Source organism: Callorhinus ursinus, unplaced genomic scaffold, assembly GCF_003265705.2.
Source record: "Callorhinus ursinus isolate GAN/ISIS: 27379988/994484 unplaced genomic scaffold, GSC_fseal_2.0 scaffold3, whole genome shotgun sequence".
Taxonomy (NCBI): domain Eukaryota; kingdom Metazoa; phylum Chordata; class Mammalia; order Carnivora; family Otariidae; genus Callorhinus; species Callorhinus ursinus.
The window spans coordinates 25,930,562-25,942,869 of record NW_027397065.1 but is presented as its reverse complement, the minus strand read 5'-3'; the positions used below and the strand labels follow the sequence as shown (position 1 = coordinate 25,942,869).

At 39.3% G+C, this 12,308-nt stretch overlaps 1 protein-coding gene across 6 annotated transcripts in view; it reads right to left on the bottom strand.

Annotated features, from left to right (window-relative positions):
* CAMK4 (calcium/calmodulin dependent protein kinase IV) overlaps positions 1–12,308 on the bottom strand; it is a 325,141-nt gene that overhangs the window by 108,464 nt on the left and 204,369 nt on the right. For all 6 annotated transcript variants that reach the window (XM_073889115.1, XM_025866880.2, XM_073889130.1 and 3 more), the window contains one exon: positions 3,080–3,158. In XM_073889115.1, the coding sequence (XP_073745216.1) occupies positions 3,080–3,158 (79 nt within the window). The remainder of the gene's footprint in view (positions 1–3,079; positions 3,159–12,308) is intronic.

Sequence of the window (12,308 nt, the reverse complement as noted above, 5' to 3'; positions counted from 1 at the left end):
CCTTGGAAGTCTTCTCTTATAGATGGTATTATGGGCAGAATTGTGTCCCCCCAAAAAAGATATGTTGAAGTCCTAACCAGCAGTACTTCTGAAAGTGATGTGATTTGGAAATTGAGTTGTTGTAGATATGAGTTCATTTAAGATGAGGTCATAGTGGAGCAGGGTCAGTCCCTAACCCAATAGGAATGGTGTCATTCTAAGAAAAGGAAAATTTGGACACAGACAATGCACAGAGGAAAGATGAGATGCAGACACATAGGGAGAAGGTGGCCATGTGACAATGGAGGCAGAGATTAGAGTGACCCATCTGCAGGGCAAGCTTCTGTCACCATGAGCTGGGAGAGAGGCATGGAACAAGTTCTCCCTGAGCACTCTCAGAAAGAATTGACCCTGACAAAACCTTGATTTCAGACTTCTGGCCTCAGAACTGTAAGAGAATAAATTTCCATTGTTTTAAGCCTCCCAGTTTGTGGTGGTTTATTACACCAGACCCAGGAAATTCTTACAGATAGCTGATGACAGAACGACAGACGGACAGACAGATAGACAATCTTTCAGACCTTTTAGGTTTAGGTCTAGTCATAAAATGAGGACTCGAGGAACTATCCAATGAAGTAGCATAGTGGTCCCAAAGTTATTAGGTGAACCACGTAAAACTGCCATTTTTGTAGGTAAAAAAAATGATTTAAGAGAGGCAGTTTTTTGTGGCTCAATCTAATAAATATATTACATAAATAATTCAATTTCTTTTTTTTTAAGATTTTATTTATTTATTTGAGAGAGAGAGAGAGAGAATGAGAGATAGAAAGCACGAGAGGGAAGAGGGTCAGAGGGAGAAGCAGACTCCCCGCTGAGCAGGGAGCCCGATGCGGGACTCAATCCCGGGACTCCAGGATCATGACCTGAGCCGAAGGCAGTCGCTTAACCAACTGAGCCACCCAGGAGCCCAAATAATTCAATTTCTAAAGCCCCCTTTTCCCTGAAAGAACAGATCTTTAATGGAACTCACTAGGAAAATACTTTGTTTTCCTTGTTTTGCTTTTCTTCTGTAAAGAGATTCATAGGCTTCATTCATTTCATTTAGATAAGGAATTTCTGCCTTCATGACCTATATGAAATGAAACACTGGAGGCAACTGCTTTTTGAGGTTTTGCCGCCTATTTCTCTCATTTACACATCTCTGTGCATGGTTTATCCTAGGAGACAATGCTGGAGATCCCACCCCATTCACGTTCAAAGCTTGGGTTTCTCCAGGGGATTTCCTCTCATTCCCTTTGGCACAGCAGTAACTGTGTTTGACAACATTAGCCTTACAGCACCGCTCTGCATCTCCATCTGACACTTGGTTCCCGTCCACATTTTCTTCCCGCCTGTCTTCTGAGGAAGATGTTTCCACAACAGAGGTGGAGAAGAGAAGACAGCAAGGGCAAACTAGAGCTTTACTTTCCCAATGAATGAGTCACGAACCCACCAAATGTCTTCCTGTCTCTTATTCCAATTCAACCAAAGATTTTTGGCATAACCAATATTTTCTAAACCAGCCCTTTGTCCTTTGGGATTCTGAGCATTCACATGTCATTTCTAAGTGTTTCTTCTCCTAGACATTCATACAGCTAGTCCCTTTCAAAGTTTCCTCAACTATGAAAACAAAACAACCGCTCACAAATTTTACTGACAATTTTTTTTTAACCAGCAACAAAGGATAAAATGAAGTCCAAAAACATCTCTTGTGTGACTACTACTAAAGCACGCCAACTTATTTTCCTAAAAAGTAGGTATTTACTTGGAAGTTCCATTTCATAAAATTTTAATAATCCTTAGTTCAAATAAATGTTATGACTATAAGAAATTGATTTAAGAGAAAATTCCAAACCTTATCAATCAAAAGATTCCTTACATTCTGGAGTAACTTAAATCATTGCCTACACCAAATAGGAAATCTAGAATATGGGGTTTCTAGTAGCAACTGCCATTTAAATCATTAAATTATTCTTCAATTAAACTGTCTTTGTTAGTTTGCTCTGGCTTTAAATTCTAACAGATTGTTTCAAAATGTCATTCTACTTTTACTCAATTGAAAACCGCATGCCATTATTCTCTTCTTCATTATATGAGATTCTAAAATTTCCCTGTGCCAGACAATACATAAACAACTGGTGATATTAGAAAAAAAAAACCCTTGTCCTAAAAGAGGTATCATTTGATTTCAAAATTTATATTATTTCTCTCCTCAGCATACTTTACTTTCAGAAGTATATATATTTCACATATGTGTTCCCACAGAATTTAGAAAGGAAGAATGTGCTATAAAAGATTATGTTGTGTTTTTGTGGTTTTATAAAGGGCAACTCTTTCAAGGCAGAGAGTAGTAGTGCATTGCTATGACAAACCCTCTCTGGGATGCAGGGACTACCATGAATGCTGGTGTTAGATGCTGCCATTTCTATCATGAACTCTTACCTGCTGCACTTCTTACTCACTGGAGATGAGTCTGAATAACTTTGCCCCCTTGGCTCGCCTACGAGTATATGGCAAACAGAAGCAATATGAAAACCCAATCCTTCCTTCTTGTTCAAACAGAGACATCTTAAATGAGCAGGCTCAGTCCTAGAAACAACAGCATTTGTCTAGTTGCACTTCACTGAAGCAAACCCAACAAGTTAGAAGCTGATGACTCCTTTCACAAATACAGCTATTTGTGTTTCATTTAGGTATTTTTTTAAACAGCAAGCATTTCTAGTATATTAAACTGTGATTGGAGATTCTATAGCTGTACACATATATAGCTGAAAACATGACTGGTATACAAAGTATACCAGGTTGACCTGCCAGCTCTAAAGGTTTCTCCTTACCACACTTCTCCCCACAACCACATCCAGCCTGAGATCCAGTCGCTTTCAAAGAGTCACGCAGTTTCCATCAGAAAACAACCCATTTGGCTGCACTCTCATACTCAGGATTTAGGTGAGTTAGCTGCACACAGCATTTCTCTGGCCTCTCTGTCCTGTGAATCAGGGCTCCTGGCTTCTCCAGGTCACAGATCCCTTAGAGATGCTGTTATATAATGAAATAAACTTACTGTTTTCTTTAACACTTTGAGAGCATAAGGCTTCTGGGTCCCCTTCTGTTTGCATCTGTACACAATGGATGTAGCACCCCTTGAGGGGGAAAAAGACAAAAAGAAAATGTTACGCTCTGAACCTGAAATCAAGGGGAAAGCTTGAAAATAAGTCTTGCAGTTACCCTCATAACCGACAAATGTTTATAAGTTCTACTATAGGAACCAGCCCAATTGTATTTTTTTTCTCACAACTGAATACAGTTTTCTCAGAAAAGTTCTAGGTTTTCCAGTCTGTTCTTTTCCTCCTGGCCCATCCCTACACAAGTAACATGCCCAGGGCTGCTCCATTCAGTAGGCTCTGGAATAACCTGCGTCCTCAGGTGAACACAGCTTTTGGACGACATCCACCAAATTTCAGAGTCCCTGAGCTTTCCTAAAGGTATGTGTCTGGAGTAAAATTAGCCATACGGCTTCAGGGAGAGGGTTTAAGTTCAGCATGGGGCTGTAAGGGTAAGGACAGTGAGCACTACTTGGCAAAGGAACAGGGGACCCTGTAAATTTACACCAATTCATTTGGTGCCCTGGCATTCTCCCAGTGCCAACATTAGCCCCACAGAGATTCTGGCTGGCTCTTTCATCTTGGTGAACACTGCTACCACTTATTTACATATGCCCTAACAAAAATAATTATGTGAGATATGAAGGAGAAAATATTATAGAAATGGTTAAAGACATATAGAGGAAAAGTAGATCTATCTTTCTATAAAAAAAAACTCAAAGAAGTACAGAATGTTTTTTACCTGTAAAGGGGAATGGCAAGAAGGGGCTCAGTAACTGTCTTCATACATGTGTGAGGTTACTAAAAGGAGAACATTAAAAAGCAGACAGTGTGGTCCTGATGATCCTTTTCCTCACACAACAGCAGGACAATGAAATAGAGACAGAAGCCCATAGACCAAGCAGGCTTAAGTTACAACCTCAGAAAGAGAACTTTAGATAAATCTTAAAATAAGATCAGTTGAAGTAAATCTGTCACACTTTGAAAATTAGGCCAAAGGACTCTTATGACACATTCAATCCTGTGGTTCTGAAATTCTAAGTAAGCAACAAAAGAATTCTAAAAATCAAACATATTCCTAGCTGTCTATTCACAATCCATTTTTAACAGAGTCAGGAGAAGGCAGGGACCGGTGGTGTTTGTGCTAGTAGAGAAGAAAAATTTCAATGCATTTTTAAAAACTTTGGTAAGACATAACATATACACAAAGAAATAAAGAATTTTAGAAATGGAATAAATGTAGGTAAATATAAAATTCAACTTTATTTTAGCTGCCCAAAAGATAACTATCTAGAACAAAACTATTGACAATGCATTGTGTTTATAGCATATGTAAAAGTAAAATGTATGATAATAGCACAAAGATTGGGGTAGAAATTGGGAAAATAATGTTGGATTCTTATACTACATGTTAAGTATTATGAGATTATCTAACAGTAGACTAACTAAAAATGTATACTGTATAACCTAGGGCAATGAATAAAATAATTTGAAAAAGCAGTAATAAAAAAATCAATAATGGAGCTAAAATGGAATAATCAAAAATGAAATGTGAGAGAGGAAGAAACAAAAGACTAAAAAATTAAATAGCTAAAAGTATGCTGGATTTTAATCTAATCACTAGTAATTACACTGACTATAAACTTTTATAAACACATTAATTAAAAATAGAGATCATCAGGATGTGAGGGCGATCTGGCTGCGACATCTGTCACCCCATTGATCGCCAGGGTTGATTCGGCTGATCTGGCTGGCTAGGCGGGTGTCCCCTTCCTCCCTCACCGCTCCATGTGCGTCCCTCCCGAAGCTGCGCGCTCGGTCGAAGAGGACGACCTTCCCCGATAGAGGAGAGGACCGTTCTTCGGTCAAGGGTATACGAGTAGCTGCGCTCCCCTGCTAGAACCTCCAAACAAGCTCTCAAAAATAGAGATCATCAGATTGGATTAAAAAATCAAGATCAAATTATATGCTGTATACAATAAGCCCATTTAAATATAAAGGCTAAAAATATAATTACAGAAAAGAGATACTATGCAATTTCTAATGAAAAGAAAGCAGAAAAAGCTATATCAATAACATGTCAGCCAGACTTCAGAATGAGTATAAAAATGGACATTACTTAATGATGAAGGGGTCACTTTTCCAGAATGACATAGCAAATGTAAATGTGTATGCACCTAACAACAGCGCTTCAAAGTCCATGAACCAAAACCGACAGAACTGATGGGAGAAAAAGACAAATCTACAAATACAACTGGAGACTTCAACACACCTCCCGGTGATTGACAGAACAAGTAGACAAATTGTTACCAAGTACAGAAGACATGAATAGTATTAACTAAGCTAACCTAATTGACATTAAGAGAAAACCACAAAAAAATAGCAGAATACACATTTTCTTCTAAGTTAGAAGATTCACATCCAGTCTTAGTATAAAGTTACAGTAATCAAAAGAGCGGTGTTGGAGAAAGAATAAACATGAAAAAGAATGGAATGAAAAATAGAATTCAGAAATAGTCCTAAATATATAGGTCCTGTTGGCAAAAAGTCAATTCAGTGGATAAAGGACAGTCTTTCCAACTATAAATAACGCTGGAACAATGGGATACCCATAGGCAAAAAACAAACAGATAAGTAAAACAAAACAAAAACCTTTATCCAAACTCACACTGTACCAAAAAATTCTCAAAATGGATCACATGTATAAATATAAAACCTAGAATTCTAAAATTTGACCAAAAAAATGGAAGATTTTGTGACCTTCAGTTAGGCAATGATTTCTTATATACAGACCAAAAGCACAATGAAAGAACAAATAAATAAACTGGACGTAATCTAAATTAAGAATGTCTGCTCTTTGAAAGCCATGACAGGGAGAAAATTTTTACAAATCACATATCTGATAAAGCACTTGTATCTAAAATTACAAAGAAACTCAAAACCCAACAATAAAAAATAACGGATTTAAAAAATGAACCAAAGGGGCGCCTGGGTGGCTCAGTCGTTAATCGTCTGCCTTCGGCTCAGGTCATGATCCCAGGGTCCTGGGATTGAGCCCCACATTGGGCTCCCTGCTCGGCAGGAAGCCTGCTTCTCCCTCTCCACTCCCCCTGCTTGTGTTCCCTTTGGCTGTCTCTCTCTCTGTGTCAAATAAATAAATAAAATCTTTATAAATAAATAAATATAAAAAATGAACCAAAGATTTGAACATATACTTTACCAAAGAAAATATATCGATGGCAAAAAGCACAGAGAAAGATACTCAACATCATTAGTCATTAGGGAAATGAAACTAAAACCACCATGAGATACAACTCCACACTTAGCGGAATGCCTTAAAGAAAAGAGAGAGAGAGAATCGTGGACTGGCAAGGATGTAGAACAACACTCAATACACTTTGGAGGGAATGCAAAATGGTACAACCACTTTGGAAAACAGCTTGGCAGTTTCTTATAAAATTAAGAATACCATACAGGGGGGCGGGGCAAGATGGCGGAGGATTAGGAGACCTGGATTTCATCTGGTCTCAGGAATTCAGCTGGATAGGGATCAAACCGTTCTGAACACCTACGAACTCAACAGGAGATCAAAGAAAAGAATAGCAACAACTCTCTGAACAGAAAAGCGACCACTTACTGGAAGGTAGGACGTGTGAAGAAGTGAATCCCAGGCGATATTGGGGAGGACAGACAGTGGGGGAGGGGGCCTCCGTCGGCCGCTTCTGGCAAGTGATAGAGCCGCAGAGCACAAAATCGGAACTTTGAGAAGTCGGCTCCGCTGAGGGATATCGCTGCAGTGGCTAAGCTGGGGGTGGAACCCTCGTGGGACAGTGTGGTCTCAGGACCCTCGGGGTCACAGAAAGACCAGGGGTGCCTGAGTGCGGCAGAGCTCCCAGGTATCAGAGCAGGGAAGCTGGCTGCAGAGACGGAGCCGAGGCGCGGGCTCTCAGCTCGGGGTGGCCATAAACTGTGATCCGCAGCCCAGTCAGGCCACTGCTCCTCCAGCAGGGACCCAACAAGCTGCAGATCCGGGGAGATTCTCCTTCCTCCCCCAGGAGGAGCGGCGCGGGAGCGCACCGCAGGGATCTGCTGGGTTTGGAGACTCCACACCCAGTCGGGTGCCAGAGATAGAAACGCTCGGTCACAGGCCGGTGAGCATGGAGTGCAGCCGGAGACCAGGGAGACGGGAGTGGCTGACTGCTTTTCTCTGGGGGCGCACTGAGGAGTGGGGCCCCAAGTTCTCGTCTCCTCAGGCAGAGATTGGGAGGCCACCATTTTCACTCTCATCCTCCAAAGCTGTACCGAGAGCTTGCAGGGAACAAAAGCTCCCGAGAGCAAACCCAAGCAGATTGCTTAGCCCCGACTCAGAAAGGAGGGACAATTCCGCCTCCGGCAAAGACATTTGGGAACCATGACAACAGGCCCCTCCCCCAGAAGATCAGCACGAACAGCCAGCCAAGACCAAGTTTACCGATCAAGGAGAACGGGAGAACTCCAGCACTAGGGGAATACCGCACATAGAATTCATGGCTTTTTTTACCATGATTCATTAGTTTTTCAAAGTTAATTTTAACTGGGTTTTTTTTTAATTTTTCTTTTTCCCTTTTTCAACCAACATCTTATCAATCCCTTTTTGAAAAAAAAACATTTTTATTTTTCATTTTTAGAGTCATATTGTATCCCTTCATAGTAGATACCCTTATTTTTGGCATATGTATATAAGTTGTTCTCTCTTTAAAATTTTGAGATACAGTTTCTTCTAACAGATCAAAATATACCCTAAATCACTACTGTATGGCTTTGTTCTAGTCTCCTGCCTGATCACATTCTCTCCTTTTTTTTTTCTTTCTTTTTTTTTTTTTTTAAAAATCTACTTTCTGGGCGCCTGGGTGGCTCAGTTGGTTAAGCAACTGCCTTTGGCTCAGGTCATGATCCTGGAGTCCTGGGATCGGGTTCCACATCGGGGTCCCTGCTCAGCAGGGACTGTGCTTCTCCCTCTGACCCTCTTCCCTCTCGTGCTAACTCTCATTTTCTCTCTCAAATAAATAAATAAAATCTTTTAAAAAAAAATCTTCTTTCTTTTCTCAAACATCTTATAAATTCCTTTTATAAAATCTTTTATAATTTTCATCTTTACAGTCATCTTCCATCTCTTCATTGTATCAACCCTTATTTTGTACATATATAAGTCTTTCTTTCTTTAAAATTTTAGGAGGCACTTTTCTTCTAACAGACCAAAATACACCCAAAATCTAGGGTGTGGCACTGATCTTTGCACTATCCTGATCATATTTGATCATATTGTTTTTCTGTTTTGTTTTGTTCTGTTTTTGTTTGTTTTTATCTTTTCCTTTTTCTTTTTTTTCTCTCTTTCTTTTTTCTTTCTTTCCCTTTCTTTTCCCCTGGTTTCAGGTCTTTTCTGATTTGTTTAGAGTATATTTGCTGGGGACATTGTTAACCTGTTAACATTTTGTTCTCTCATTCATCTATTCTCCTCTGGACAAAATGACAAGATGAAAAAAAATCACCTCAGCAAAAAGAACAAGAGGTAGTACTGTCTGCCAGGGACCTACTCAATATGGACATTAGTACGAAGTCAGACCTATAGTTCAGAATCATGATTTTAAAGATATTAGCTGGGCTTGAAAAAAGCATGGAAGTTATTAGAGAAACCCTTCCTGGAGAAATAAAAGAACTAAAATCTAACCAAATCGAAATCAAAAAGGCTATTAATGAGGTGCAATCAAAAATGGGGGCACTAACTGCTACGATAAATGAGGCAGAAGAGAGAATCAGTGATATAGAAGACCAAATGATGGAAAATAAAGAAGCTGAGAAAAAGAGAGATAAACAACTACTGGACCACGAGGGCAGAATTCAAGAGATAAGCGATACCATAAGACGAAACAACATTAGAATAATTGGGACCCCAGAAGAAGAAGAAAGAGAGAGAGGGGCAGAAGGTATATTGGCACAAATTATAGCAGAGAACTTCCCTAATGTGGGGAAGGAAACAGGCATCAAAATCCAGGAGGCACAGAGAACCCCTCTCAAAATCAGTAAAAATAGGTCAACACCCCGATATCTTATAGTAAAACTTACGAGTCTCAGAGACAAAGAGAAAATCTTGAAAGCAGCTCAGGAGAAGACATAAGTAACCTATAATGGTAGAAACATTAGATTGGCAACAGACCTATCCACAGAGACCTGGAAGGCCAGAAAGGATTGGCATGATATCTTCAGAGCACTAAACGAGAAAAATATGCAGCCAAAAATACTATATCCAGTTAGGCTGTCATTGAAAACTGAAGGAGAGATAAAAAGCTTCCAGGACAAACAAAAACTAAAGGAATTTGCAAACATGAAACCAGCCCTCCAAGAAATATTGAAAGGGGTCCTCTAAGCAAAGAGAGAGACTAAAATCAGCACAGACCAGAAAGGAACACAGACAATATACAGTAACAGTCACCTTACAGGCAATACAATGGCACTAAATTCATATCTTTCAATATTTACCCTGAACGGAAATGGGCTACATGCCCTAATCAAAAGACACAGGCTATCAGAATGGATTAAAAAACAAGACCCATCAATATGCTGTCTGCAAGAGACTCATTTTAGACCCAAAGACACCCCCACATTGAAAGTGAGGGGGTGGAAAGCCATTTACCCTGCTAATGGACACCAAAAGAAAGCTGGGGTGGCAATCCTTATATCAGACAAATTAGATTTTAAAACAAAGACTGTAATAAGAGATGAGGAAGGACAGTATATCCTACTTAAAGGGTCTATCCAACAAGAAGATCTAACAATTGTAAATATCTATGCCCCTAACATGGGAGCAGCCAATTATATAAGGCAATTAATAACAAAAGCAAAGAAACACATTGACAACAATACAATAATAGTCGGGGACTTTAACACCCCCCTGACTGAAATGGACAGATCATCTAAGCAAAAGATCAACAAGGAAATAAAGACTTTAAATGACACACTGGACCAAATGGACTTCACAGACACATTCAGAACATTCCATCCCAAAGCAACGGAATACACATTCTTCTCTAGTGCCCATGGAACATTCTCCAGAATAGATCACATCCTAGGTCACAAATCAGGTCTCAACCACTACCAAAAGATTGGGATTATTCCCTGCATATTTTCAGACCACAATGCTTTGAAACTAGAACTCAATCACAAGAGGAAAGTTGGAAAGAACTCAAATACATGGAGGCTAAAGAGCATCCTACTAAAGAATGAATGGGTCAACCAGGAAATTAAAGAAGAATTAAAAAAATTCATGGAAACCAATGAAAATGAAAACACAACTGTTCAAAATCTTTGGGATACAGCAAAGGCAGTCCTGAGAGGAAAGTATATACCAATACAAGCCTTTCTCAAGAAACAAGAAAGGTCTCAAATACACAACCTAACCCTACACCTAAAGGAGCTGGAGAAAGAACAGCAAATAAAGCCTAAACCCAGCAGGAGAAGAGAAATCATAAAGATCAGAGCAGAAATCAATGAACTAGAAACCAAAAGAACAGTAGAACAGATCAACAAAATTAGGAGCTGGTTCTTTGAAAGAATTAACAAGATTGATAAACCCCTGGCCAGACTGATCAAAAAGAAAAGAGAAATGACCCAAATCAACAAAATCATGAATGAAAGAGGAGAGTTCACAACCAACACCAAAGAAATACAAACAATTATAAGAACATATTATGAGCAACTCTATGCCAGCAAATTAGATAACCTGGAAGGAATGGGTGCATTCCTAGAGATGCATCAACTACCAAAATTGAACCAGAAAGAAATAGAAAACATAAACAGACCTATAACCACTAAGGATATTGAAGCAGTCATCAAATATCTCCCAACAAACAAAAGCCCAGGGCCAGATGGCTTCCCAGGGGAATTCTACCAAACGTTTAAAGAAGAATTAATACCTATTCTCCTGAAACTGTTCCAAAAAATAGAAATGAAGGAAAACTTCCAAACTCATTTTATGAGGCCACCATTACCTTGATCCCAAAGCCAGACAAAGACCCCATCAAAAAGGAGAATTACAGACCAATATCCTTGATGAACATGGATGCAAAAATTCTCACCAAAATACTAGCCAATAGGATCCAATGGTACATTAAAAGGATTATTCACCATGACCAAGTGGGATTTATCCCTGGGCTACAAGGTTGGTTCAACATCTGCAAATCAATCAACGTGATACAATACATTAACAAATGAAAGAACAAGAATCATATGATCCTCTCAATAGATGCAGAAAAAGCATTTGACAAAGTACAACATCCTTTCTTGATCAAAACTCTTCAGAGTATAGGGATAGAGGGTACATACCTCAATACCATAAAAGCCATCTATGAAAAACCTACAGCCAATATCATTCTCAATGGGGAAAAGCTGAGAGCTTTCCCCCTAAGGTCAGGAACGCGGCAGCGATGTCCACTATCACTACTGCTATTCAACATAGTATTAGAAGTCCTAGCCACAACAATCAGACAACAAAAAGAAATCAAAGGCATCCACATCGGCAAAGAGGAAGTCAAACTCTCACTCTTTGCAGATGATATGATACTGTATGTGGAAAACCCAAAAGACGCCACTCCAAAACTGCTAGAACTCATACAGGAATTCAGTAAAGTGGCAGGATATAAAATCAATGCACAGAAATCAGTGGCATTCCTATACACCAACAACAAGACAGAAGAGAGACAAATCAAGGAGTCTATCCCATTTACAATTGCACCCAAAACCATTAGATACCTAGGAATAAATCTAACCAAAGAGGCAAAGGATCTGTACTCAGAAAACTATAAAATACTCATGAAAGAAATTGAAGAAGACACAAAGAAATGGAAAAACGTTCCATGCTCATGGATTGGAAGAACAAACATTGTGAAGATGTCAATGCTACCTAGAGCAATCTACACATTCAATGCCATCCCCATCAAAATACCATCCACTTTTTTCAAAGAAATGGAACAAATAATCCTAAAATTTGTATGGAACCAGAAGAGACCCTGAATAGCCAGAGGAGTGTTAAAAAAGAAAAGCAAAGCTGGTGGCATCACAATTCCGGACTTCCAGCTCTATTACAAAGCTGTCATCATCAAGACGGTACGGTACTGGCACAAAAACAGACACATAGATCAATGGAACAGAATAGAG